The 24,203-nt window shown below is 40.0% G+C and overlaps 1 protein-coding gene across 1 annotated transcript in view; it reads left to right on the forward strand.

The window, feature by feature from the left end:
• The first annotated feature begins 441 nt into the window (after positions 1–441).
• LOC133458505 (TSC22 domain family protein 2-like) overlaps positions 442–24,203 on the forward strand; it is a 38,015-nt gene continuing 14,253 nt past the window's right edge. Inside the window, exon 1 of the mRNA XM_061738465.1 lies at positions 442–2,532. Coding sequence (XP_061594449.1) covers positions 977–2,532 — 1,556 coding nt within the window. The 5' untranslated portion in view covers positions 442–976. The remainder of the gene's footprint in view (positions 2,533–24,203) is intronic.

A 24,203-nucleotide genomic window follows, 5' to 3' on the forward strand; every position in this document is an offset into this window, starting at 1 on the left:
TCTCTTCTCCTCCCTTCTTAAAACATGTAATTCGGATTCCTAAAGTTTCTGTAACATTTGCTGCTTTCATGGTAAATGCTTTAACAACAGTATCCATGTGCTAACGTTGCACCTGCAAACATTGCCTCTTTTTTTTTGTTTTTGTAAAGAAAAAAAAAATAAATATGTTGTCTTTGTCGATTTTTAAGTCTGAGATGAATGAAGAATGGGGCGTGACAAAACCGGAAGTGACGACGGCAGCATTTTTAACTTTTGATTACATAAACGTACTTTAGTTATTGCTTTTTTTAAATTGAAGTTCAAACTCTTTAAAATACCGTATAAAAGAAACACATAGCGTGTAATTTCTTTTAAATATATATATTTTTAAACTAGTTCGACCCCCTGTCCCATGATGCATTGCGCTCTTGCCATCTTGTGGCGTTAGCTGCGTTAGCCGCTCCTAGAGCTAGGGACGGTTCTGTCAGTTAGCTGCCAGCAGCGGCGGCCAAAAGTGAGCAGTTCACACGACGAGGGAGGAGAACTTCACCGGCTTCAAGGCGTTTTCTCTTCCTCCCGCTGGATGATACGGTGTTTTTGTTTAAAAAGAGCTGCCTGGTCTGTTTACATCACGATGTTGGCCATGCGTGTACAGAGACGGGAGAAACTAGCCCACAGCAGCTAACTTGGCTCACTGGGGAGAAATACATCCCAGAGTTTGGGGAGAAGGGCCCGCCTCACTACAGTACCGGTGGCAGCGACTTTGACAGCTTTTCCTGGCCGGGACAGAACGGTTTTTGCTGGATTTAGACTGGAGCAGGGCTGGGAGTCTCTGTTCTTAAGCTTTTATTTCTGGGACTGGACTGAAAGAGGAACGGTATGGAAATGTACTGTGACGGTACGTGTCTCTGTCTCATCCTTCAACTGTGAATTGCTTCGCAAAAACTTTCAGAGCGTTTGGTTTTGAGCAGAGGGACTTCACCCTGAAACAGGCAACATGTCGGAAATGCCTGCTGGGAAGAAGAAAAGTCGTTTCCAGATCACGAGTGTAACGCAGGCTCAGGTGGCGGTGGCCAACATCCCCGACGACACCGAGAGCCAGGACGACCCCGACGAGTCTCGGACGGAGGATGTGTCATCGGAGATATTTGACGTTTCTCGGGTGGAGCTGGGCGTGTGTGACAGGAGCTCGTCGGAGGAGACGCTAGAGTCCCAGGAGCCCGCCACGGGTCCCGTCAACGGGGGACTGCCCTATAAAAGTTCAGCTGCTGGTCGTGTGACCCCTCATACTGCAGGGGCCGGTGTGCCTGTGCCTGTAGCTGCAGCTCAGCCCTTTGTTTCCAGCTCCAACACCGCTGTCTCCACCGCCGCGGCTCCCACGGCCCCCAGCACTAGTTGTAGTTCTCGTTTCAGGGTCATTAAACTTGACCACGGTACTGGAGAGCCCTTCAGAAGGGGCCGGTGGACATGTACTGAGTTTTATGAGAGAGATTCAGATTCAAATATCAATCGGACTGTGGACACCATAAAGCCAGCTGCGACTATTGATCACAGTATAGACAGAGACAGTGGGTTAGGGGCCACTAATAATTCTGTTATCACTAGCAGTACCTTTTCTGCACAGGCTTTGGAGAACACCGTAGAGAGTGGCTTTTCTGTCTCTGTGGGGCACCCCGCCCACTCTAACCCTCCAGATTCTCTGCAGCAAGGCTACAGCTTGCCCCCTCAGATAGGGAGTGGAGGAAGTGCCTTCCAGTCCACAGGTTATACAACTACAGCATCACAGCAACCAAAACAGGCCCAGGTCAATAAGCAGCCCGTTACTCCCCAAGCTTTCCTGTCTAATAGTCTAAATGGTGTGCACCAAGCTGTCTTGCAGCAGAAGTCATCCATTATACCTCCTGCCACACAGGCCCAGCAGTTTGCCTATGCTGCTCATCCTACTGCCTCTTCTAGCCATCCAGACTATCATCAGCAACACTTTGGCTCAAGCACTCAGACCATGACATCCTCCTCTGCAGGGGGTTCAGGCGGCCATGTATCCTCGCCTCAAATTGTCCCTGCTGGCCAAGGAACACAGGGACAGGGTGGTGAAGCAGGCTCAGCCCAGGGTCTCACAGTACAAGGGGGAAATCCACAGGCCATGGTCCCCAGCCTTCCAGGAAATGCACACCAGCACCCTGTCAGCCAGGCCCAGCCTTCGGGAGGATTAGTTGTCTCCCCGGGATCATCCATCATCACCACCGCCACCACCATCCTTTCCCAGATCGGTGGCCAGAGTGTGCCTGCCACAGTGCCCAGTGCAAACAGCATCCCTTCAAGTGGGGCAAGTCCGGTGCCTGGCACAGGGGGACAAATCCTGCTCCACAGAGGAGCCATCACAGGTCTTCAGGCAGAAGATTTCAGGCAGAAAACCGATTCCCCATCACAGCATAATGCTGGCCCTGGGAAAGATGGTGTAAAGCCTTCCATAAGCGAGGGCTTTGGTTTGGCCACTCCTGTCGTCAACAACCTGTTCAACATCCAAATTACCATGGATGTAGATGAAGACAGGTAAGAGGTTATCATCTAAATCTATCTTCTTTTCCTTTTGTTACAGTCATATTGCCACTACTGCTTTTTATTTCTAATTATGTGCAATCAGTAAAGCAAATGGCAAAGTGGTTATTTCATCCTGGCTCTATTATGGTGGGACAAAAAAAATCATGTGTAGTTATGATAGACTGACAGAGGTAGGAAGAATGCAGCTGGAAGTCTGCCCTCATACTAAACATTCTTGTTTCATTCTGCAGCGGTGTGGTCATTACTCAACACTGTGGAGAACGCCTCTCCCTTCAGCAGTGCCCACACAAAGCATGTTCAGACTAAAACTATTTGGTTTCTCTCAGAGGACATTAAAGCCCATGTCCTTGCTTTTGTTTTAAACATAAAATTATTTTTAAAATTTTTATTCGAGTATGGAAGTGGAAGTAGACAGGAGGAAATGTCTGCTTTGGTCATTTGAATTAATAATTATTCACTTTGGCAGCCCAGAGAACACTACATAATATCTATGTTAGAGACAGCCACAGTTATCTACATCAACCATCCGTTCAGTCGTAGATTGTGTTTGCAGTCCAAGGTGTTCATATTTGGATAGGTTAAAACTCAGACAGTAGCTATTTTTTTTGTTGTTGCTGAGAAGGGAATAACTCTCCAAACATGAGGCTGTTTTCTATTTTCTGCTCCATTTAGGATAGACAGTTGGCATACTTGCACTGGGCAGTTTTCCCAGTCTCCTGACTTTAAACCTTATAAATACCAGACTTGCCTATAGTCCTCTCCTAATGTACACAGTCTATTTTAGTCTGTCAAATGCCCACACAGAGCTCGAGCTGAAATGTTGCCACACTCGGGCAGCCAGCGATGGTGCTGGAGAGGTGATGTTTGGCCAAGAATAACCTAGTTGAGAGCTGGCGTCCGCACACGTGCAAAGTCTGTCTTGTATTTATGTGGGCCTCAGTGTTTATCAGTGTGCTCTACTCTGTGCTTGTTATGAATGATGCGGGTAGAGTCTGTTTACGTATTTTAGGAGGCTGAGTCCAGATTTTAATGGTCGCCAGGCCAGATACTTATGAACCTAATTATTGTTTACAAAGAGCATTTATCACAGCAGTATCAGTTTGGAGCATGGGTTGTTAATGAGTCGCGCGCAGAAATGACATGTAATGACCCTAATTTTGTGACAGGAACAACTAGTGCCCATTTCTTTGTCATTTTTCTATGGAAGTGTTTTGCGTGTGTCTTTGCGGTTATACAGATTTAGTGGTTGTATTTGAGAACTAAAACTTTTCTGGCAATAAGACAGGAACTGTAAGGGTGATACAGAAGAAATACAGACTGAGCACATGCATACTTAAAACACACACACAACTGTAGACTGAGTCAGCAGGATGCTGACTGCCTTCTACCCTGGAGAGCTGTCCCATATGCACCTCAAGTCAAAAGCATGCAGAACTGATAAAGCCCCATACTTTTTAAATGAGCTAAAGGACTATTGCTATTGTGTTGTCTTTTACTTTTCCACTTAGATCTTGGGTAGAGGGTACATTCTGTAAACTTAAAATTGATTTATGCTTCTGCATTCCAACATAGTTTTATATAAATCACAACTATGCCATAGTTGGCATTTATTATTATGCATTGTTGTCTGCGTTACTTTGTGGTGTGGGTTTTGTAGGGAAATAAAACACTGGAAATGCTCAACCATTTTGGCCAGTACGTGACCAATTTCTCCCTCGTAACGCTAATTAGCCCAAGTTTGAGGGGGTCTGGATGCAAACTTCCCCACTGTGGGGTCTGTTACAGTACACACTCTACACTCCTGACATCTTGACTGTTAGACCTATGAAATATATGCAAAATAAAAAGTAAAAACATTTCAGACCCAAAAAATAATATACAAAATCAAAGCACATAGGCTCATCTGTATTACTCAACATTACATAATAAGTTATAATGGACTGGTAAATTACTGCTGCTGAATGAGCGCAGTTAAAAGGAAAAGCGTTTGGCTCTGATAGGGAGAAAGTAGGAGTATTGGGTTTTTGAAAATGTGGCTTCAGGAGCATATTTCGGCTCTTCTCTACAGACAAGACTTTAAAAAGGCCACCAGAATTTGGGCATGAGTTATTGTGCTTGTTAACAGCAGATGGTGTCACCCTGGATACTTTGCTGTGGTGGAACATCTCGCATTCCAGATGTTGAACTGTTGGCTGTAAGTTTCCATCCATGCTGTCTAAGGAGAAAGTTAATTTAAGCCGTTTCTCAATATTCACACTCGTTTCTACTTGTTTTCTTGGGTACTTGTGAAATGTCATCCGTCATAGCAGGACTACTGTTCCAATTCAGAGTCTGGATCTAGCCTGTTTTATTGAGGACGCATCCAGACTTCTGTAGGCATCTGATGCCCAACTATGCCAGAATATATGCAAGTAGAAGTAATAGAGAAGAAGAAAGGGGGACAAAATGAAAATTGTTGAGTGTAGCTTTAAGATATTTCATGCAAGAATATAGCTTTTGTAATTTCAAACTTGTTGGTTAATGATTTAGAGCCAATTAAAACACTTTCTTCAAGTAATGCAGCTGAATACAAAAGCTTAAAACCTGTTTAAAGCAAGCCGGGTAAAGTAATGGTTATAAACACTTTGGCCAGACGAGAGCAAGGTCTGTTCTCAGTTGTATTACATTGTATTATGTTTTCCTATATCTTAAAATGGCTGGATTTCAAAGTGTGTTGTCTCTTTGTCAATTGGCTGCTGTAGTCTAAACTAAAAAGGTTCAGTTGTTCAGGACATCAACTGGGTTTTAGTAGCATATTTACCATAACTGATAGGGCACTCAAATACTGCACATCAGGTTAGTGCATTGTCATTAAAATTATGGTCTTAATCAATGTATGATATCGATAAAATGCTGATTGAACTGTTTGTGGAGAAATAAACCTAAACTATTTTCATAAACAAACATTTGAGGTTTTTGTTTTGTTTTCTTTTTCAGATAAAAGCTCAAAAGTTAGTGTCTGAATTTGTCCTGGCAGAAAGTGCTTGTTTTAGGACATTGGCTAGACTTTTAAAACATTCCATCTTTCATGTATATGTACTGATATTACACATTTCATGCATTTTTTTTTCTTCTAATGACTAAATTCACATGTCCTTGTATGGTAGTACACCTCAAAACTACTTTTGGAGTAGAAGGTGGTAGGAGTAGAAGTTGGCAGTCGGAAGTGTAATTTTAGCTATAGTGAGCTGTAATTAAAATGCCTCGTAAAACCATAAATTTCTAGTAAATGTATTGGAGGATATTTAAAAATAATATTACAAAGAACACATGCCAACATGACAGGACATATTTTTTTTAAACTTTCTCCCCTTGGCAAACATGCATTGTTTTGAGTATGAGCTCAGCTTCACTGAAGAATCTGTTCCAAGTTTCATTGTTCTGTTATGAATTAGTGCACATCGCAAAAGTGGAACAATGCTTTGTAGGGGTGGAGTTGTAAGATGGCCATGATTTCCCCTCAGCTTGGAATGGTTATCAGCCTGGAATGGTTAGCCTCTGTGCTTAGCACACCCCATCTTTGCCAAGTAATGTGATGAAGCTGCCCCTGGGACAAATTGATTTCCTTCAGTGGGAGCATTTGGCCTTCACATTAATTTATTTTCCCTTGACAAACCTCCCACAGCCTCAGTGTCTCAATGAGTAATGGTTATTATTTATCAATAATTGGATTTTCTTGAGCATACTGATAGTGGCGGCTGAGCAATCCAAAAGGATACAAAGCATTTTAAAAGTAACTCTGTTGACATATTTGTGTTTAATCAAATGCTGATTAGGAGAGTGGAACGTTACCATAAAACAGATAATACTCTTGAAAGTACAAATGTAAACACATAATTTATTACAACTTGTGCTGAAAAGATTCATGATATAGTAATGACAAAGAAAAAAATGAGGAACCTATTTCCATGTTGAATCACCCTGATCTTTTAATCAAGGTAATGCGTAGAAAAACAAAGCTTTTCTTTGGTTTATTTGTAAATGTATATTTTGCGATGTGCCCTCCATTTATTACCTCAAACTCGAGCTTTGATTAATTAGATCTAGACATTGTAAATACTCTCTGCTTTCAGGTATTTTTGCTCAGTGCTTGAAAACAGCTGTCATTAAGCCACTTTTCAAAAGGAACAGTCTAGACTGCTCACTTATCGGCAGCTACAGGCCCGTATCAAACCTACTCTCTCTTAGTAAAGAAAAAGTAGAAAAAGCTGTTTTTCAACAGCTATATAACATCCTGACTCTAAATTACTGTTTTGAAGTTTTCCAGCCAGGTTTCCAGCCGGATCACAGCACTGAGACAGTTCTAGTAAACGTCCTTAATGACATCCGCTCCAATACGAATAGTGGCAACATTTTAGTTTTGGTCTTACTAGATCACAGTGCTGCATTCGACACGGTCGTCCATGACATCTTGATACACCGATTGAATAATTGGGTGGGACTTTCTGCCACAGCACTTGCCTTGTTGGAGTCCTATCTACAACACAAGGACTATTTTATGTCTTTAGGAAACTACAAATCAGAGCTAACAAAAATTACATGTGGAGTTCCTCAAGTATCAATACTGGCGACAAAATCAATTCCATTGCTTTATTTTCTATTGGACTGTACTTGACGTGACGTGGCACGCCGTTTTGAGCGGATTATTTGTCGGACGCCCTGCTTTATTTTCTTCCTGTCGCTCGCGTTGAAAGCCGGTTGAAAGCGCTGTAGGAAACGGTCATGGATGAGGAACGGCTGATCCAGTTAGTTGAAATGAGAAGTTATCTCTATGATACCTCCTCATTTCACTAGAAAAACCTCAATAAAGTGGCAGCTGGCTGGAGGGAGATGGACAGAGAGTGTCCGATGTCACGCAGTGCGAAGCGATAGTCGGACGGTCGCATGCTGTTACACGCTTTTATAGTTGTGGCCGTGGTTTGCATTTTGGTTACGTAAAGAAAATGCGCAGTATCTGAATGACTCGTAGAAGCCACATCACACTGGATGGCTCATCCAGCTGTACAGACACTGCAGAATTTGGTTGCTTTCCTCCTCCTCTGAGTTGGCAGGCTGAGGGGAGACCACTTTATATATGTTAGAGCAAGAAAAAAACATGTTTTTCATGATCGGTCCCCTTTAACTAATCTTTGAGCTCTTGTATCTTAGTCTGCTGTCTGCCTGTCACTTTTGGTTATTTTACTTGCGGCTCTTTCATTGACTCACTTTTTTCCTGTGGCATTTTTCTTTGACTAAAATGCAAATCCACCACACTGACAAGGAAGAGCAACTAATCAGTCTGAGTTTAGCTTGTCCGGTGCTGTTGCAGCATGTGAAATTCATGCTTAGTTGATAATAAGGTAGATAGCAAGTGCCCGTGTGTGCACCTCTAAACTTATTTTTTATTTCATCAATTGCACTGCTTATTTATAACAACAATCTTTTCTTCTGAATATTTACGTATTAAAAAAAAATCACTAAACTGATTAGTAAACTGTTCAAATCCACATTTCCAAAAAATACATATTGTCAAAGTAGCCAAAATATCAAAATTCTCAACTAAGTTATGTCCACTGGTGACCAAACAAGCTGTCGATATAGCGTTGAGATTGATTTTCTATTACCGTAAGTAATCAGTTCAGATACTGGTAATTATAAATCAAGTTTTGCGGATTTTGACTTCATGGAAAAAAATCTGTCCTTTTATTATCCAAAATGGCAAAACTTATGAAACTGATCACTGTATCCCCATTTATACACTAGATGAATATTGTATGTTGTGATTTAGGGGTAATAAAACTCGGGAAAGTGTGTAAAAGTTATTGCTTCCAGGCTTTATGGATGTTTGGACCAAAGGTCATGCGAAAGGTTCTCGCTGTCCATCAGAAAATCGTGAAAGTCCTGTCCGTATTTATTACCTGTCATTTTATTTCACATTTTATATACAAAAATTATTTAATAGTATTTAATTTTTTAGAAAAGAACAGGTTTTCCTCTTTTACGTTCATTAATCTAAAATGTAGATGTATGAAGAGAGGGACTGTAAACTGAGGTGATCTCAGCTTGCCTGCTGTAGAGCAGCTTGAAGTCAAGCCTTCTGATCTTCCTAAAGTTGATGTTGGCTTGTACATTAAAAAACACTGAGGGAGGCTGCAGCATAGGCAACTGTTATCTGGTTTTCCATCTTTGCCTCGGACATGTGGCTTAGATGTGTTTCTGAAGCTTGACCCCACACTGCTGCAGTACTGGAGATTGGAATAACCAGCACCACCTCAGCCAGTGCTTTAAACTCAGGGAATGATCATAACAAGACTCAAATGTGGTATTATAAAATCACAATTTTGCAAGCACTCATCTCCCCGGGAGAAAGTCCTTCAACATGTGGTCCCTTGAGACCAAGGACAACAAGAGCGCCCCCTCAAGCCCATAGCTCTTTAACATGATGCCAGGATCGAGGTAACAGGGTGCATGTAGGGTGGTCAGGTCAGGAATGATGCCCACATGAGCGTAAGTAATGGCAAGTTAATAGAACATGTGTTCCCTTTCTGGACAGGAGGTCTACTGCAGGTGTTCTACTGCATGCGTTGGTGGTGTTGTAAATAACAACATACGGGTGCAACACCCAACATATTTTGATCTTCATAATGAGGAATTGTGTGGATAAGATGACCCCGGGTTTGAACTAAACACCATGTACTCAGAAGTATGTTGACTTCAAGCAGATAAAAAGACTGCCGCTCTTATCAGTAAGTCAATTAACTTGGGGCAACAAAGGAAGTTAAACAAGCTGCCAAATGTGAAGATCTCCTTCAGGCTTGTCAGATAGATGGCATGTGATGGTACATAAATAAAATTGAATCTGGGCAAAAGCTTTATGAGTTGTTGAGTTATTCATCTTCATGTGCCTCTGTAGCAGCTGTGACTTAGGAAGTATCTTGATCGGGAGGGTTCCCTGGGTCTTTGCTGACAATGTTGAGTTTCGACATGTTGTTTTACCAGCACATGAGTTGTGGCTGTCTTGAAGATTTGTAGGATCAATTCATTTATATTTTGCTCGAGGTTATTCAGCTTTTTCAAAGCATCTCTGTGCAGTGCAGGGAGATGATGCGTCATCATAATTCATACTATAAGCAGAGGTTTAGTTACAAGATTCCCACAGTGTGACATTTGCTTTTGCCATCGCACTATGCCATCATTTGGAGCAGATACAGAGCCTTTTTGTTCACGTTTTGGGGTCGGGTTGTAGTGAACTTTCTTGTCCTCTTGATGTCAATATTTTTCGGTCCTGACTGATAAAGGTTTTCTTGGTCTATCTGTATGTTTAATGACTAACTTTTTTTTGTGCGAATTCTTTCACTTTTGTAGTCTTTAAGCAGTCTCTACATATATAGTACTATCTTTTTTTGTTGTTGTAATTCTTATGCGTAAAGTAGAGTAGTGATTATGACCCAGAGAGGCTGCTGATGGCAGAAGCCCATCACACTCAGCCATTTTCAAGTTTCCTTTAACTTCAAAACTTTATTTCATAAAACCGGTGTTTGATGTCATGTGCTTTTCTCTTATTTTTCTTTCCTTTTTTAACACATTTGAGTGCCAAATTTACCTGGGCTGTGGTGTAGACCATGTAACACAATGTCTGTTATGAGAGCTTTGACTCCTGTCATGTCAGAAATCAGTGTTGCCTTCAATGATTTTGTTGTACTTAATGACCGCTTTAAGTTGAAAGTTTTTGCTCAAATCACTAAGGCAATTTTTCAGACAAATTCGTTACTTCTTAAATACATACCGGTAAGCTTATTTTCTTCCAATAAATATGAATTATGATAATGTCTAAAAATGTTTGTCTTTTAAAAAAGGTTTGAACGAAGTGCGTTGTTGCAGAGTGCACATTTGTATCTGGTGCTTTTCATGATGCAAACTAAATTCCTGCTGCCTCATCGTGTCTTGTAAATGACCAAAAACAGGGGTCATATTTTGACACTGCATTGGTGCGCCTTGTTCTAAAATATATCTGCACTGGTAGACAGAAAGAGGGCGAAAATTGTGACTAAATGGTTATAGTGTGGAACCAGGTCCACACCAGCGCCGTCTGTTGGCCTGGTCCACTGAGCCTGCCCCTCTGTCTTCCTCCCTCAACTGTGCCTGTTCTCTTTTTTCTTTCTTTCTTGTAACGTAGTCGTGATCATAGTCTTCTCCCTACAGTTTCGTGACCATAGTCTTCTCCCTACAGTTTCCAAACTGCTACAGAAGTATTTTTGTCTTTTTTTTTTTTAAGTGACAAAGAGAGCTGTTCTTTAATCAAAAGGCTTTGGCTTGTATTTGGGCTTTGATGGAAGTTTAAGGGTTGAGCAATCACCAGTAGATTCGACTGTTAATAATTATGTCTCCTGGAACTGCCCTCATTCTTGCTCTCCAACTAATTTGTCAGTTTTTTCCCCAAAATACAACACTGCTTTCTAGTAGCTTTTACAACATTTTTACTTTTTTTATAAGAGACAAGTGTTTGAGTGCAAAACAGCCTTTTTAAAAATGAAAAATAAAATCTTTCCCTCGTTTTCACAAAGGGGCCATTGATGTAAGGCTGTGTGGTTGAATAAGTTAGAATAGCTGGACCCACCCTATTATCTCAGCAACATGTAGTCAGGGGATCACTTCAAATTAGAGTGACTCTGTCAAAGCAAGTAAACAACTGTGCTCCTGGTGGGCTACAATAGCTAACTCAGTTTGTGTTGGAAACATGGCAATTGAATCAGTTGCAGATGATGTTGCAGGCTGTTCCAAGAATGAGAACAGTGTTTGCAAGAAAAAAAAAAAGGGCTCAGTACAGAACAAGTTAGACCCCTCTTTTGAGCGATTACAGAACGTGAAGTATGCACCAGCTCATTTCCAAGGACGCTTTCTGAGCAAAGGGATAATCTGTTAACAGGTCCTTGTTACCAGTCTGTGCTGGCTGCTTGTAGGAGGGCGGTGTAATGTTCTAGTAAATATGAAGTTACTGTGCTTTGGGATGAAAAGCTTTTCCTCCTTTGCCAGCATTTAATCATGTTTTAGCAAAATGATTATTAGTTTCACTTAAACATTTACAAACTGGACTAATGCATTCATTGATGAGGATAATTAGTGGTGGTTCTGTCTTCATCCTGCTCCAGGATTAGCTTAATGCAACTTGGGCATTTTCTCCAAATAAATACCAGTAAACCAAATTCAAATAGAAACAGCCAATGAAGACTTGAAAAGTGTCTCAATAATGTATTTATGATGAATATAATTTGCTGAGTAGTCATTCAAAAAAAAAAAAAAATTAAAAAAGAGATGTTGCAAGGATCCTATTAATTGTTTAATTTCTGGATGAAGCTTGTGGAACTCCATCTGAGACTTAAAGTTCCCCATCTTCTTTTAGTTGTGGCTGACAGTGCTCTGAAGTTTGAGAGGGGAATTTCTATAAAAGGAAAAAAATAAAAGGAAATTCACCTTCTGCTTAGACTTAAATCACATTGATCTTACTGGCATTAAAACAATCGTCTATCTTTAATGGAGCTTTTTTTTGGCAACCGAGGTGCTTCAAAGTCTTCTTCCTCAATTTATCTCTCGTTTAGACTCTTTATGTTCATTTACTGTAAAGTCAGATATTCTGATGCAAAAAAAAGGGAAGTGGAAAAGAGAAAAGGTCTTCAAAGGCTATTAATGGACTGTTTCAGTGCAAGAGTTGAAGTTTAAGGCCACATTTTACGACAAACACTGCAGAGCAGACGCATGTCAGTATTTACCTTTCATTGTTTTTTTCTTTCTTGCTCTCATAAATATTAGCCATCATGGATTTTCAGTATGGTTGAAAAAGATATCTCTGAAAAGTTGAAGGGAAAGAAGAGATTAAAATCCTATGAGGTTTATACAGTGGTGTGGTGATTCAGCAATGCTGGCACAATGCACTTTTTTGTAGAGCAGCAGATTAACGCTGACCACAGATCAGAGCTTCGTCATTAGGAACAGACGGGAGTCGACTTCAAGTCTGAGAGATAAAACTGTCCTTTGCTCTAAACAAGCTAACCTGTTCCTGCGAAGAAAAAGAAAAGAAGAATGTGGAGCTGTGTGTCTCCGTGGTTTCCCGGAGTGAGAAACAAGGCTTAAACAACAAGGTTTCAGTGCCCAGGGCCTCCCGGAGCTTTAAGATGTCAGCATTGTGAGTAATGAGGATGTGTGGAAAGCACAGCAGGCAGCTGCACTTGAGTCATCCATCCCCTGTGCTCTTGCCCGCTTTCATTGGGCCTACTCAACTGATCAAGCTCACGAGTGCCTGTGATTCTTCATCCGCTCTCCTGTGCTGCATATGTAGACTGTGGTTTGATAATGTTGCACTGATGGAGTAGTTGAAGAGTCTTGATTGAGGAGCAAAGGCTTATATATAATAAAATCCAAACCAATGTCGGGGGTCATTGATTCTGTGGGACAACAGAAAATCTGTGCGTGCGTGCGCACATTTTCAGTTGAGAACGTACAAGGTTTCTATGAACCACAGTTTCCGTGTTGACTTTGTCGTCTTTCATATTCAGTCAAAGACTTCCTCTGTTGCCTTCTTCCTCTTCTGTCTGTCAAGTTAAGGTTCGTCTCAAGTTCTTCCTATCAGCAATGAGCCACAGTCTGCCCCTGCACACACTCCGGAGTCTTACAATGAGCAGTTTTTTTTTACAAGGAAACGGACGTGAGTCATTGGGGTTTTGATTGAGTGATAGGTTATTCACTAGTTTCAAATTCTGGTGTTGAACAGATGGCAACCTTAGATTTTCATTTGATCACATCAGATTTGTCATCGGTGGCTAAGTTCATCATCTTCATTGAATGAGGACAACCAGCTGTTGGTCCATCATTTATTTTAAATAACTTTATTAAGTGTTCATTCTGTTAACTCTTTGTAACAAAATGTTCACAAAAGCAGTTCACTGGACTTCCTCAGGAAAAAATACTGAGGAACAAAAACTTGAGCTGTTGTTTTGATGATCACATGCTTTTTACTCATTAATTAGCAGCCATGGCACTGTTTCTGTAGTCTTGCAGCATTTGAGAAGCAAGTAACAGATGTTTGATAAGTTGACCTCCTGGTCAGCATGTTGGTGGGGTGGGATGCCTGCTTCGTACTGATCTTTTACACTGTCATGCCTCTGTACTTTTCATCTGAGTCAGCTTCTATCTTTAACATGTTAAAATATTTCAGCCACATTCCTATCTCCTGTAGAGATGGGAAACATGACCACAGCTGAAAGACACGCTTATGCTTGACAAATACTGTACAATTGACAAAGTATATTCATTTGTAGTTCTTCACCAAACTACTCCGAATACTTTTTTTCTCTCTCTTTTTTTTTAATTGCTTTATTTGTTTCCTGCTTCAACGCTCTTTCGTTCTGTCCCTCTGCCACTCCCACTTTTGGCCCAAAATAAGGTCAGCCAAAAAGACTCCATGCCAAACAATGGAAAAAATTCGGCCACCACTTCCTGTGCTGTCAGTGAATGTACACCACCAAGCGGACAGCAGCTGTGATCAGGAGGGGCAGCATATCGGCATTACTGAACTCCTCTCTGAAAGGTTGATTTCATGGATGGAGGGATATGACCCAAGATGAGTTTTCATAGGTTTTGGCCTTGTGGCTTGGCTAAAAGCTGTTTTTGCAAAACACCAAAAATCATTCTCCCTCCTGAAAACTATGTAAAGCATTTACCATATTTCCTATGATGCTGAGGCCTTTATTTTTATCAACTTCTTCAGGTCTCCATCAGAGGCATATCTTTATTAAAGATGGGCCTTTATTCTTAGGTTAAATTTTTATTTGCATGATGTCATATTTTTCAACAGTATACTTTACTTTGATGCCTCCACTGCAATCTGAAACAGTAAACAGTTCCATATTTATTGACCTATATCTGCTGTTGTTTGCAGTAAACTATCTTGTGTAATACATTTTTTTTATTTTTTTTCCCCCCAAATTGCTGGAAGTTTTTCTGGTTCCTTTCAAAGACCAACAAAAGGAAGCTATACTTTGACTCTCTGTGGTAGATTAATATCAGGGAAGGTTTACCCCAGGGCAGTAATGCCCTAAAGACACACCCAGAGCACACAAGTGCTTGGTATGTTGAAGGAGTTGACTGAGATTTGTCACAGGAGTATGCACATGCTTCCGATCTACACGACTGACTGTTAAACAAAGGCCTCTGATCAAAGTGTTTTAAAACAGTAACATGGAAACGTGTATTATAAAGTGAAGTTTTTTTTTCGCCCACCATTATTGTTGATATATTTTTTTGAGTTTTAATAGGTCACAATTGTCTAGCCAATGTCTGCTAAAAATAACACCCCCTGCACCCAGTCTCTAAATATTTTGTTCCCCTGGTTGTTGCATCTATAAATTTAAGGTTCAATTAACACGCAATTTTCCTTAATCTAAAATAGTAACATTCTTATGCTCTAAAGCCTCACGCAGTGAAGTATTATCTCTTCCTTGTCTTTCAAATGCATACTAACATTACATCGATCACTCCTCCTTTAATGTACAGCCACTGTAAATTAGCATGGAAGTAAACCTTTTTTGGTTGCAGGATTTGACATCCTACTGCACATCCTCCTGCAAACAATGACAAAGATCAGGTCTTGCTAATGTATTATTGAAATGATAAGAAAAGGGACAGTCGAAGGTGAATTTTAGCAGCAGCTGGCTTTTATTTTATTTATTTATTTATTTATTGGCTTTGTCTCGAACACAACAAAACCCAATCAAATTAAAAGCATCAGAATAAAAAAAAATATAAAAATAAAAGCAAAACAATTTAACAGTCTCATTCAAAAATAAAACACACAGCAAAACAATGTGTTCGAGAGGGAACAGGAGGAAGCAGAACGCTTATTTAGTCCTGTCCCTTCCTCACAATATCATATATAAACTATAAAATTTAAATAAAATTAAAAGAAAAGAAAAAGAAGAAAAGAAAAGAAAGGAAAAAACAAAATAACAAAAAATAAATAAATACAACACAAACAACCAATAAGCAATATCAGTAATTATAATCATAATTGAACCGGTCTCCTCAATATCCTAAATTCCAGAGTCCATCTCCCCGTCACCTCTACACTGTTGCAGCTTTATTAAGTAGATGCTGCAACAGATTTGACCACAGTCTTTTTTCATTGAGTGGTAGACAGGAAAAGAGCAGCACGTTAACTGAAAACATAGCGGATGTGAGTAAGACAGGAAGCACAGAGGCATTCTGTAGCTTTTTATGTAATGATGTGTTTGAAGAAAAAAGTAATTAAACAAATGTATCAAAAAAAATCCTTGTTGGAAGCTTGCCCCTGCCTTCCGCATTGTTTTTTTTTTTGTTTGTTTGTGTATATCTTTGCTCATGCTGTATGTCCTCTTTGGTCGCCTCGCCTGGCTACGTAACTCGCAGGCAAAGTCACTGGCATGTGACAGGTCGGTGCTGTTGGAGAGCATCTGACGAGCCTTGACAGAAACAGACCTGCTTGCCAGTATGGCAGAGTTCACTAGGGCAACGTCACGCTTCAGGAACCAATTCTACACTTTATTTAACCGGTGAAACACATGAACTTGATCCCTGCAAAGTGAAATTGAGCATAAATGGTGGCTTTGTAGCTTAAAGCTGATACCAGTCTTGCCATCCGGCTGACTCAGCTGCCCTGATTGTGATTATACTGACTCATCGGCATTCATGGTAACAATTATGTGTAACTCGAGTTGAAATTAACTCCCTCTGCTTCCGAGAATACTCATATCAGTGTGACATATTTTCATGTATCTTTCAAACGTTACATGTTTGCCAGTCTTTCCTGAGGTGTTGCAGCCTGCCTTTTTAAATAGCTTAGGTCTGAGCTGTGATCTTATTTACTGAGATTTTCTCAGTTTAGTCACAGATGCCCCAACAAACTCCTCTTTTATTTCTTTCATACTGTGGCTTACTATAAGAGAGTGGGTAGGGTTGTGCTGTCAGTGGGGGTTGGGTGCACTGCTGGGACTTCGCCTGAGTTGGGTATGGCTGCGGGCTTTGCCCCATGCACAGTCATGTCCATGTTTGCCATTGAGCTTTTTCCTCTCTCCCACAGCCTCTGCTAATCATTATGATAACTCAGTACTTTGCTGGTCACATCTCATCTCACCGACTATTTTAGTCAGCACTGTGTCTCAGCCCAAAAAAACACCCAAATTTAACTTTTATTCATTCTCACTCAGTAACATGCATGTGGACTTCACTTGCTTGGTATCACTCATTTAGTCCATGTTTCCTGGTCTTATGCAGTCAGTATGCTTACATGCATTAAGAGAAAGTCGAATTATCGCCTTAGTCTGACTGATATTGACATTTTAAAAGCCATTCAATTCATACACCTTAGTTGGGCTGTAGTCAAACCGAACTGGAGTTCTTGAAAGAGTCAGATAATGCGGTTCTAAGTCAAGCTATTCGGCATGTATACGGACACCATTTAACTAAACTGTTGACTGGCCTGGGACTCCCCGTTCCAGAAGAGACGAGACCGCAGAAACGGGAATAACAACACATGACAGCAACACAGTAGCATAAGAAGACGTTCCGTGCATCTTACATGTAACACAATCAGGCTTAGTATGTACGGAATGTACAGAGCTGCTGCATCATTGGCCTCCACATCTTTATGTGCTGTCGTCTTTCTACGTCTGCTTCAAATCTGCTGCGATTGTTTTCTAATTGTTCCAACTAACTGGAAGAATGCCAATCGAAAAGGGTGTGTAGCGCCACTTAAGGCTGAGTTCTGCGTCAATGACGCTGTGGTACGTGTCGACGCGTACCCTACGCTGTCACTGACGCGTACCTCCCAAAAATTGTAACTACGCGTTGAGGCGACGCAGACCAGACGCAGACGAGAGGGCTGTGATTGGTTCGCTTGGTAGCAACGCATTTCCGGTTTCCGGTTTGAAGCAGTCGTGAACTTTCAGCGCTCTTTTCATCGTGTATGTGTGTTTTTTTTTGTTTTGTTTTGTTTTTTTGCACACTTTGATTCACTATGACCGGAAAAAGTTGGATAAACCATTCAGGAAAAGATTGCGAATTAGCGGTCACGGGGGGTACTGCACCGCGGCGAAATGGAGTGACTGAGAAGTCCGAAGGGTTCACGACGGCGTCACGGTGACGGCGTCGATTTGACCAGAACCATAACTCAGGGTTTAGCGTCGCGGAGTCGAACGCACCTCACTCAATCTGATTTTCTTCCCGCGCACCCGGATTTCGTGGAAACATCAGTTAAATTCTTAGCTCAATTATTGCCAGTAGCCCGATTTTAGATGTGCATGTAACCGTACTGAATGTATCATAGAAAAAGCTAGGAATATTCATTGTTACCTTTTGTAGAATCTTTGGAGCTCCAAAAAAAATGGTATTTAAGCCAGTCTAAGGGATTCTTAGTTTTGTTTGGGCAAATCTTTTAAAACATATACTTGTGTAATAATTTCTAGGATATTGTTTCATTGAGTACATCCACATAAATGCAATTTCCTTTGAGAATGTGTCACTTTTTGCTGTAAATATACGTAACGTTCATTGTAGTGTTTCTTTTTAGAGACTTTTTGAAAGGAGACATTTTTGAAAAGGCCCCAACTATATTTCAGTCTGAAAACTGCATTATGTGCTTACAGTATATGGAAGAACAGAAACTGATTTTGTTAAAAACAATGACGTATATAAAATCCTTGATTATATAATTAGTCAACTTATTAGAACTTATTATAGCTCTCTGAATTGTTGCTGATTGTTTGATAGTTTAAGCCGGTGTGGGCAATAACAGTTTGTTGCACGATAAAGATGATGGTGCTGAAAAAAAGGTAAAGGAAAAAAAAGAAGAGTGATGGCTGCATGTGACAGCCTTCTCTATTTGAACTTTCAGGTTTCATTCTTTATCTTTCCACAGCAGAGCAGCACATTTAAGAGCAGCTTACACCTCATATTGTTCCACATTTTGCTCAGAATCCCCCCAAATTGGCATTAAAACACTGTTTCAATTAGTAGACGTGTTTATCAAGCACCAACAGGCAACATTTGCCGAAGTATGCTCAAGTTTTTAGTGTCCTGCAACTTCGACTTACACGTAGATCATTTTAATAAACTATAATGTACTAGATGCATAGAAAAACAATTTTTTTTAAATTTATTTACTTATTCTATTCCAGTTTGTAGCGCAAACACTGAAATCAGTTCACCTTATTTATCTGTGAATCACATGAATAAAATTACAATAATTTATAATGAAGTAGCAGTGGGTGCAAGCAACAGGGGATTCAGGATGTGTGACTCATCAGCATTCAACATTTAACTCACTCTACCTCTGCTCATTTTTTCTAGTTGGCTTTGCTCCTGCAACGTGAAATGTGCTAGCTTGCCAGGTGCCAACAAAACAAGGGGTTTTGGCTGGCTGACAGAGCATAGGTCATAGCTACTTTCTTGAAGTATGTTGTTTGTGAGATCTTTAAACATGCATTGTCTAAATACCTCACCAGTGCTTCAGGAAACTCAAAGGTCCTGCGCTGCTGCTGTGAGGTGTGGCAGAGATAAATCTGTCAAGGGCTCAGATTTGGAAGCTGACAATAAATCCTGCTTGGCAGTCTTTGCTACAGTATTGGATGGTTAATAGGGGTGTAACAATATATCGTGCCACGAAATTTCGCGATACAAAAATGTCACAATACGTGTCGTGGAGGTGACAAAGTGTATCGCGATATTGGGTTATTAATATTAATCTATTGTGTTGACTAGAAACGCGCATCCGACCGCGACCGCGGCCAGACCGCGCGGACCAAAATCTTCCTCCGCTCAGCAGAAACTAGTCCCGTTTTGCAGTCCCGTTTTGAGGTCTGAACCTTTACTTATGTAAGTCTGGTGTAGAGTTAAGCCTTACCTTATTAAATTAAACCTTTTTGGGGTGGTGAGTAGGATAAACACGGAGACAACTTCTGCTAAGTTCCAGTGTACTTCAATGTCCCTCAAAAGCGTAGGATTTTAGAACATCAACACAGATCTAGTGCTGTATCACTCCGCCCAATCTAAAACAGCCTAATCACTACAGATAAACTGACTAGTGTCATTATTGTCCTTGATTTACAGAATATAAAGAATATATTTATAAAATAATGAACCCTGAATTAACAAAATAACCTTCTTAACAAAAATAAATCTCCTCTTACACTTATAAGGTGAGCATTAATCAATCTTTTTTATGATGTAAAATTGTATGTATTTATTTACTTGTATTTATTTATTTAATTTAAGTTGTTAAATTTCTGGAAAAGAAAAAAGTCAAATCATACATGAAAGAAACTATTCAGTTTGTGGCAAAATATTTGTACTTGTATGAAACTGAAGATGCATAATGCAAACCTGACATTTACTTTTAGTTCAGTTTGTGGAAAATGGTTGGCCTGGCTTTCTCTTTAAAACTTAAACAGTTATAAAGAATTACAAACTGTAACAATAGGGCAAATGCACAGCATTATTTTGTATTTTGTGTCTTTCAAATAAAAGACAATTTCCTCATGACTACCTCATTCAAGGTTGTTAAAAAATACTGCTATAATATCGTATCGTTATCGTGACCTCAATATCGTGTATCGTACCGTATCGTGAGATTAGTGTATCGTTACACCCCTAATGGTTAACCACTCTTTGGTAGCTTTGGAAAGAAATTCCTTTCCTCGTCGGCTTTTGTTTTTGGTCCGGTATATAGTGCCACCATCCAGTTTATGATTTTTGTAGACCACCCTGTTCTCGATGTGGGACAAGTCTTAAATCTACTGACGGAAGAAATGGGAACTTGAACCCATTGTTCATGTGCACAAGTTGTATTTATGTGTGTTTCTATTACCCTGCTGGGTCTCTTTTTCTATATAATGACAGAATGTTTATATTTCCCAAAACAGTATATAGTTGCCATTGAATTGTATTCTTATTTTGTTATTCTTTTGTTGTTGTTGGTAGTAAAGGAAATGCATTGGATTTCATTTGGCATTTGAAACATTTAAGCACTTAAAAGACAAGTAGTGAATGTAAAAGGATCAAAAAGTTAAGCCACATATAAACTATAGACAGAGGGCCTAAATAAGGCTAAGTGGCACATCAAACAATATTGATCTAGTTAAGTTTTTGTTTCAGGGAGAAAAAAAATCCTGAATTACAAAATCCAGATTCCTGCTTTCTCTGGCACCTCTGAACAAATACATGCTGCACCAGCCACTAAAGACGATGAAGTAACGCTAAAGACAGGTAGTCATGGTAGAACAGAGAGGTGTAAATTTTTGAAATCTTTGAAGTTGAACAGGACGTTCTAAACGTAACATTTCTCAACATTCTCTTGGAACTAAATGTTAGCATGACAAACCTGTCGTTGCCACAGCAGTTCATGGTTGTTACTCCAGAAACCAAAGCAAACGGTGACTAATCAGGTTTTAAGAACTGGCAAACCTTTCAAATGATCATTGTTTTAAGTAATATTACTTGTCTACAGTGCTTTATTGGCTTTTAGGCGAAAAAGCCAATAAAGTAAAACATCTTCAGTGCAAAGTAAATTAAACATGTCTTTGTACAGGTGTCAAATGGGTTGTTTGTGCTTTTTTACATTTGGACATCAAGGTTCAATATTTGCAGTCAGACTGTTATTAATATCATATATCAACATTTACAGAACTGGTGATATGTATCTGATGTGGCTCGTAACTTGATCTACTCGGTGGTTTGAATTTTATTGGGGTATCTGGTCAGAGTAAGTCAGTACGGATGTTATCACATCACAGAGCAAAAGCTTTGGTGGTCACAGTTGTTGCACTTGGCCTTGCTACGGCATGCCGTTTCTGAATAGAGCAGATGTTATGGACTGTGTCACCATTTCCCTTGATCTGTCACTGTGGTTTAGGATCTTCCTTTGCTCTCTTTTTCTCAATCTCTCCTCTTTCTCAATCTCTCCTCTTCCTCTCTCCCAGTGTCTGTGCTTCCCTTTCTTTATTCATGTTTCTTCTGTCTCTGTTTCCTCCCTCATAATAATGCAGGAACCCATCCACCGCTTTCTACCAGGCTTTCCGGCCTAGCAGATTACGGGGGTCAAAGCCCATCAATGATAGGTATGAGCGTGGTTGTGTTTACACGTGTCTGTATGAGGCCTGGACTGGCTGGCTAAACCAGAGCCTGCACCGCTTCAGCCTGTGCACCGAGCAGAAAAATGTCTATCTTCAGTAAAAATGAAGCGAAAAAAGGGAGTTATACAAGTTTGTTTGAAATAAACCCATCAATAACCATTTAATGACATATTGTAATCAGTTTTTCAATCAACTTGGTTTTGAAAGAGTTTTAAAAGAGTATCATTAGATAAGTTTCAGTTCAATTATTAAATTACTGGAGGATAGTTGACATTATTTGCATTTAAATTCTGATTTCATTGAAGTTCCTTTTTGGCCACAGCTGCAAAGTTTTATAGATTTATTAATTTTAACGTTTTCATTATTCTTTTAAAGTTCTTCAGCACTTTTGTGATGGATAGGCTTAGGTTTAGAATATTTCACATTAATTTCTAATCTTTAAAAAAAAAAAATGTAATTAACACCAGGAGAAATAAAAGATTGAAAGTACTGGGGCGTTTTATGCGTTTAAACATGAAGGAGATCAAATCCATTTTAAAACGAATGGAAAAGTGCTGTTTTATGGTTGCCAAATAAATGCCTTGTCAAGCTGGACATTTCAGCAGGTGCGAGTGTGTAAAGCCTGTGGAAAGCCACTGGAGGTGGCGTCAGGTTGCGCTTCGGGACCCTCTGAATTGGCCTGTAGCTTTGACACCATCAGTATCTGCAGTTTGCAAGTCACGAGGATCTGGTGCTCAGGTCCCCCCTCCTCCTCCGCGTATGTGGCAAAGTTCAGGAGGGTTTTAGCTTTGCAAATATCAGATCACACTGAAGCAGCATGACAGAGGCTCCGTTGGGTTATGTCATCTGCTCTGAAGACTGTCGTGTGTATGTGTGTGTGTTCAGATTAACTTATTTATTAACAACTTGGATTTGTTGATCTGGAGAATTGTTTGTAAAATTAATTTAGTTCCCTAAAAGAAATAAGCGTGAGAGCCAGAGCTGCACTTACTAACCTGCAATGACTGGTGTTGCGTTCAGCGCTTTGAGGTAGATAGAATTTAACCTTACAAGCTAATTTAAAGGAGTGTTTATTGTGAATACTATCTTCACTAAAGTTTTATCGTGAATGTTGAACATGTATTTACTCTAAGCTATGGTACTTTTATAGCATATTACATGTTTTAAAAAGCATTTTTGCATTTGGGCTTCTGTACTTTCAGATATTGGGTCAAATCTTTTAGATGTTTTATTTGCATTCCTATAATTATCTGAAAGTGTTTTCACCATATACAGATCACATTGGGGGGAACAAAATCAATTGAAACACTGAAGAAAAAACACAGATACTTCTTTACTTCTGGTTTTTACAGCCAAATCTCAGATTCAGTGTACCTCTGTTTTGATTTTACATTGGAGAAGGAAAAATAAACTTTAATAAAAACTCATGTCATTATTCATTTACGACATTTTAGGGAAATTTGAGGGATTTGTATAGTTACCATTAGTTACCATTTCCTTACAATCTGGATTCCTGCATTGCCGCACTGAGAGAGATTATTCACAAATGGAAAACATTCAAAACACCTGCCAATCTTCTCATGAGTGGGTTTTCAAGCAAGTTCACCCTAAAGTCAGATGTTGCAATGCTCAAAAAGTTGAAAAAATGTCAATCAAAAGTTGTATCTCAGACCTTGCCCACGCATCCATGGGTATTTTTTTTGACACACTTGGATCTTTTGGGACAGATGGACAGGCTTATCCTCCCACCACAGTTCTGAAAATATTTACTCCCATATGGAAACGCAACCAGCACAACATAGGCTTCTACAGTGATGGTTAATTGTATAAACGCAGTGGACAGGTGATGCACACTTGTCTTACATTTTTCCAACCCACCGTCTTGAAAGTCCACAGGCCATTTTCTGGCGTGAGGGCTCTCTCTCCCCCAGCATGCCAAATACTTTAGTTTCCAACTTTTCTGACAGCACCCTACAGGTGGTCTTATTACAGTTGTCTTATCAATGCAATGGAAAAAGGAGCTCACTCAAAGACAGCAGAGAAATTTACAACCATCTAATTTCCCAAACTGTTCCCACCATCTACAAGTCAAATTTGCATCTTGTTCAAAACTGGATTGCAACATGTTGGAACAAGTAGTAGATTAAGTTGTTAAGTTGTGACCTACATGTTGTGACCTACATATTCAACCTATCTGACCTACATTTTCTGTTCCTCATTATAGTTTACAAAGAACTTAACATTCATGCAGAAACACGTCAGAAGTAATTTGGTTAGCACGAGCACTACTTTGACGGTGCTTCACGTGTCCGTGTCAACACAGGGGAGATAAGTACATATTCTAACATCAGACCTGCAGTGCAGTCTGACATAGCGAACATGTTTCTGCACAAACATTTTATGCCATCTGTCAAGCATAGTGATAGAGGTGTTATTATTTGGGCTTGTGTTGCTTCCACAGGACCGGGACACCTTGAAATCATGAACTTA

This window comes from Cololabis saira, chromosome 13, assembly GCF_033807715.1.
Source record: "Cololabis saira isolate AMF1-May2022 chromosome 13, fColSai1.1, whole genome shotgun sequence".
In the NCBI taxonomy this organism is placed as follows: Eukaryota; Metazoa; Chordata; class Actinopteri; order Beloniformes; family Belonidae; genus Cololabis; species Cololabis saira.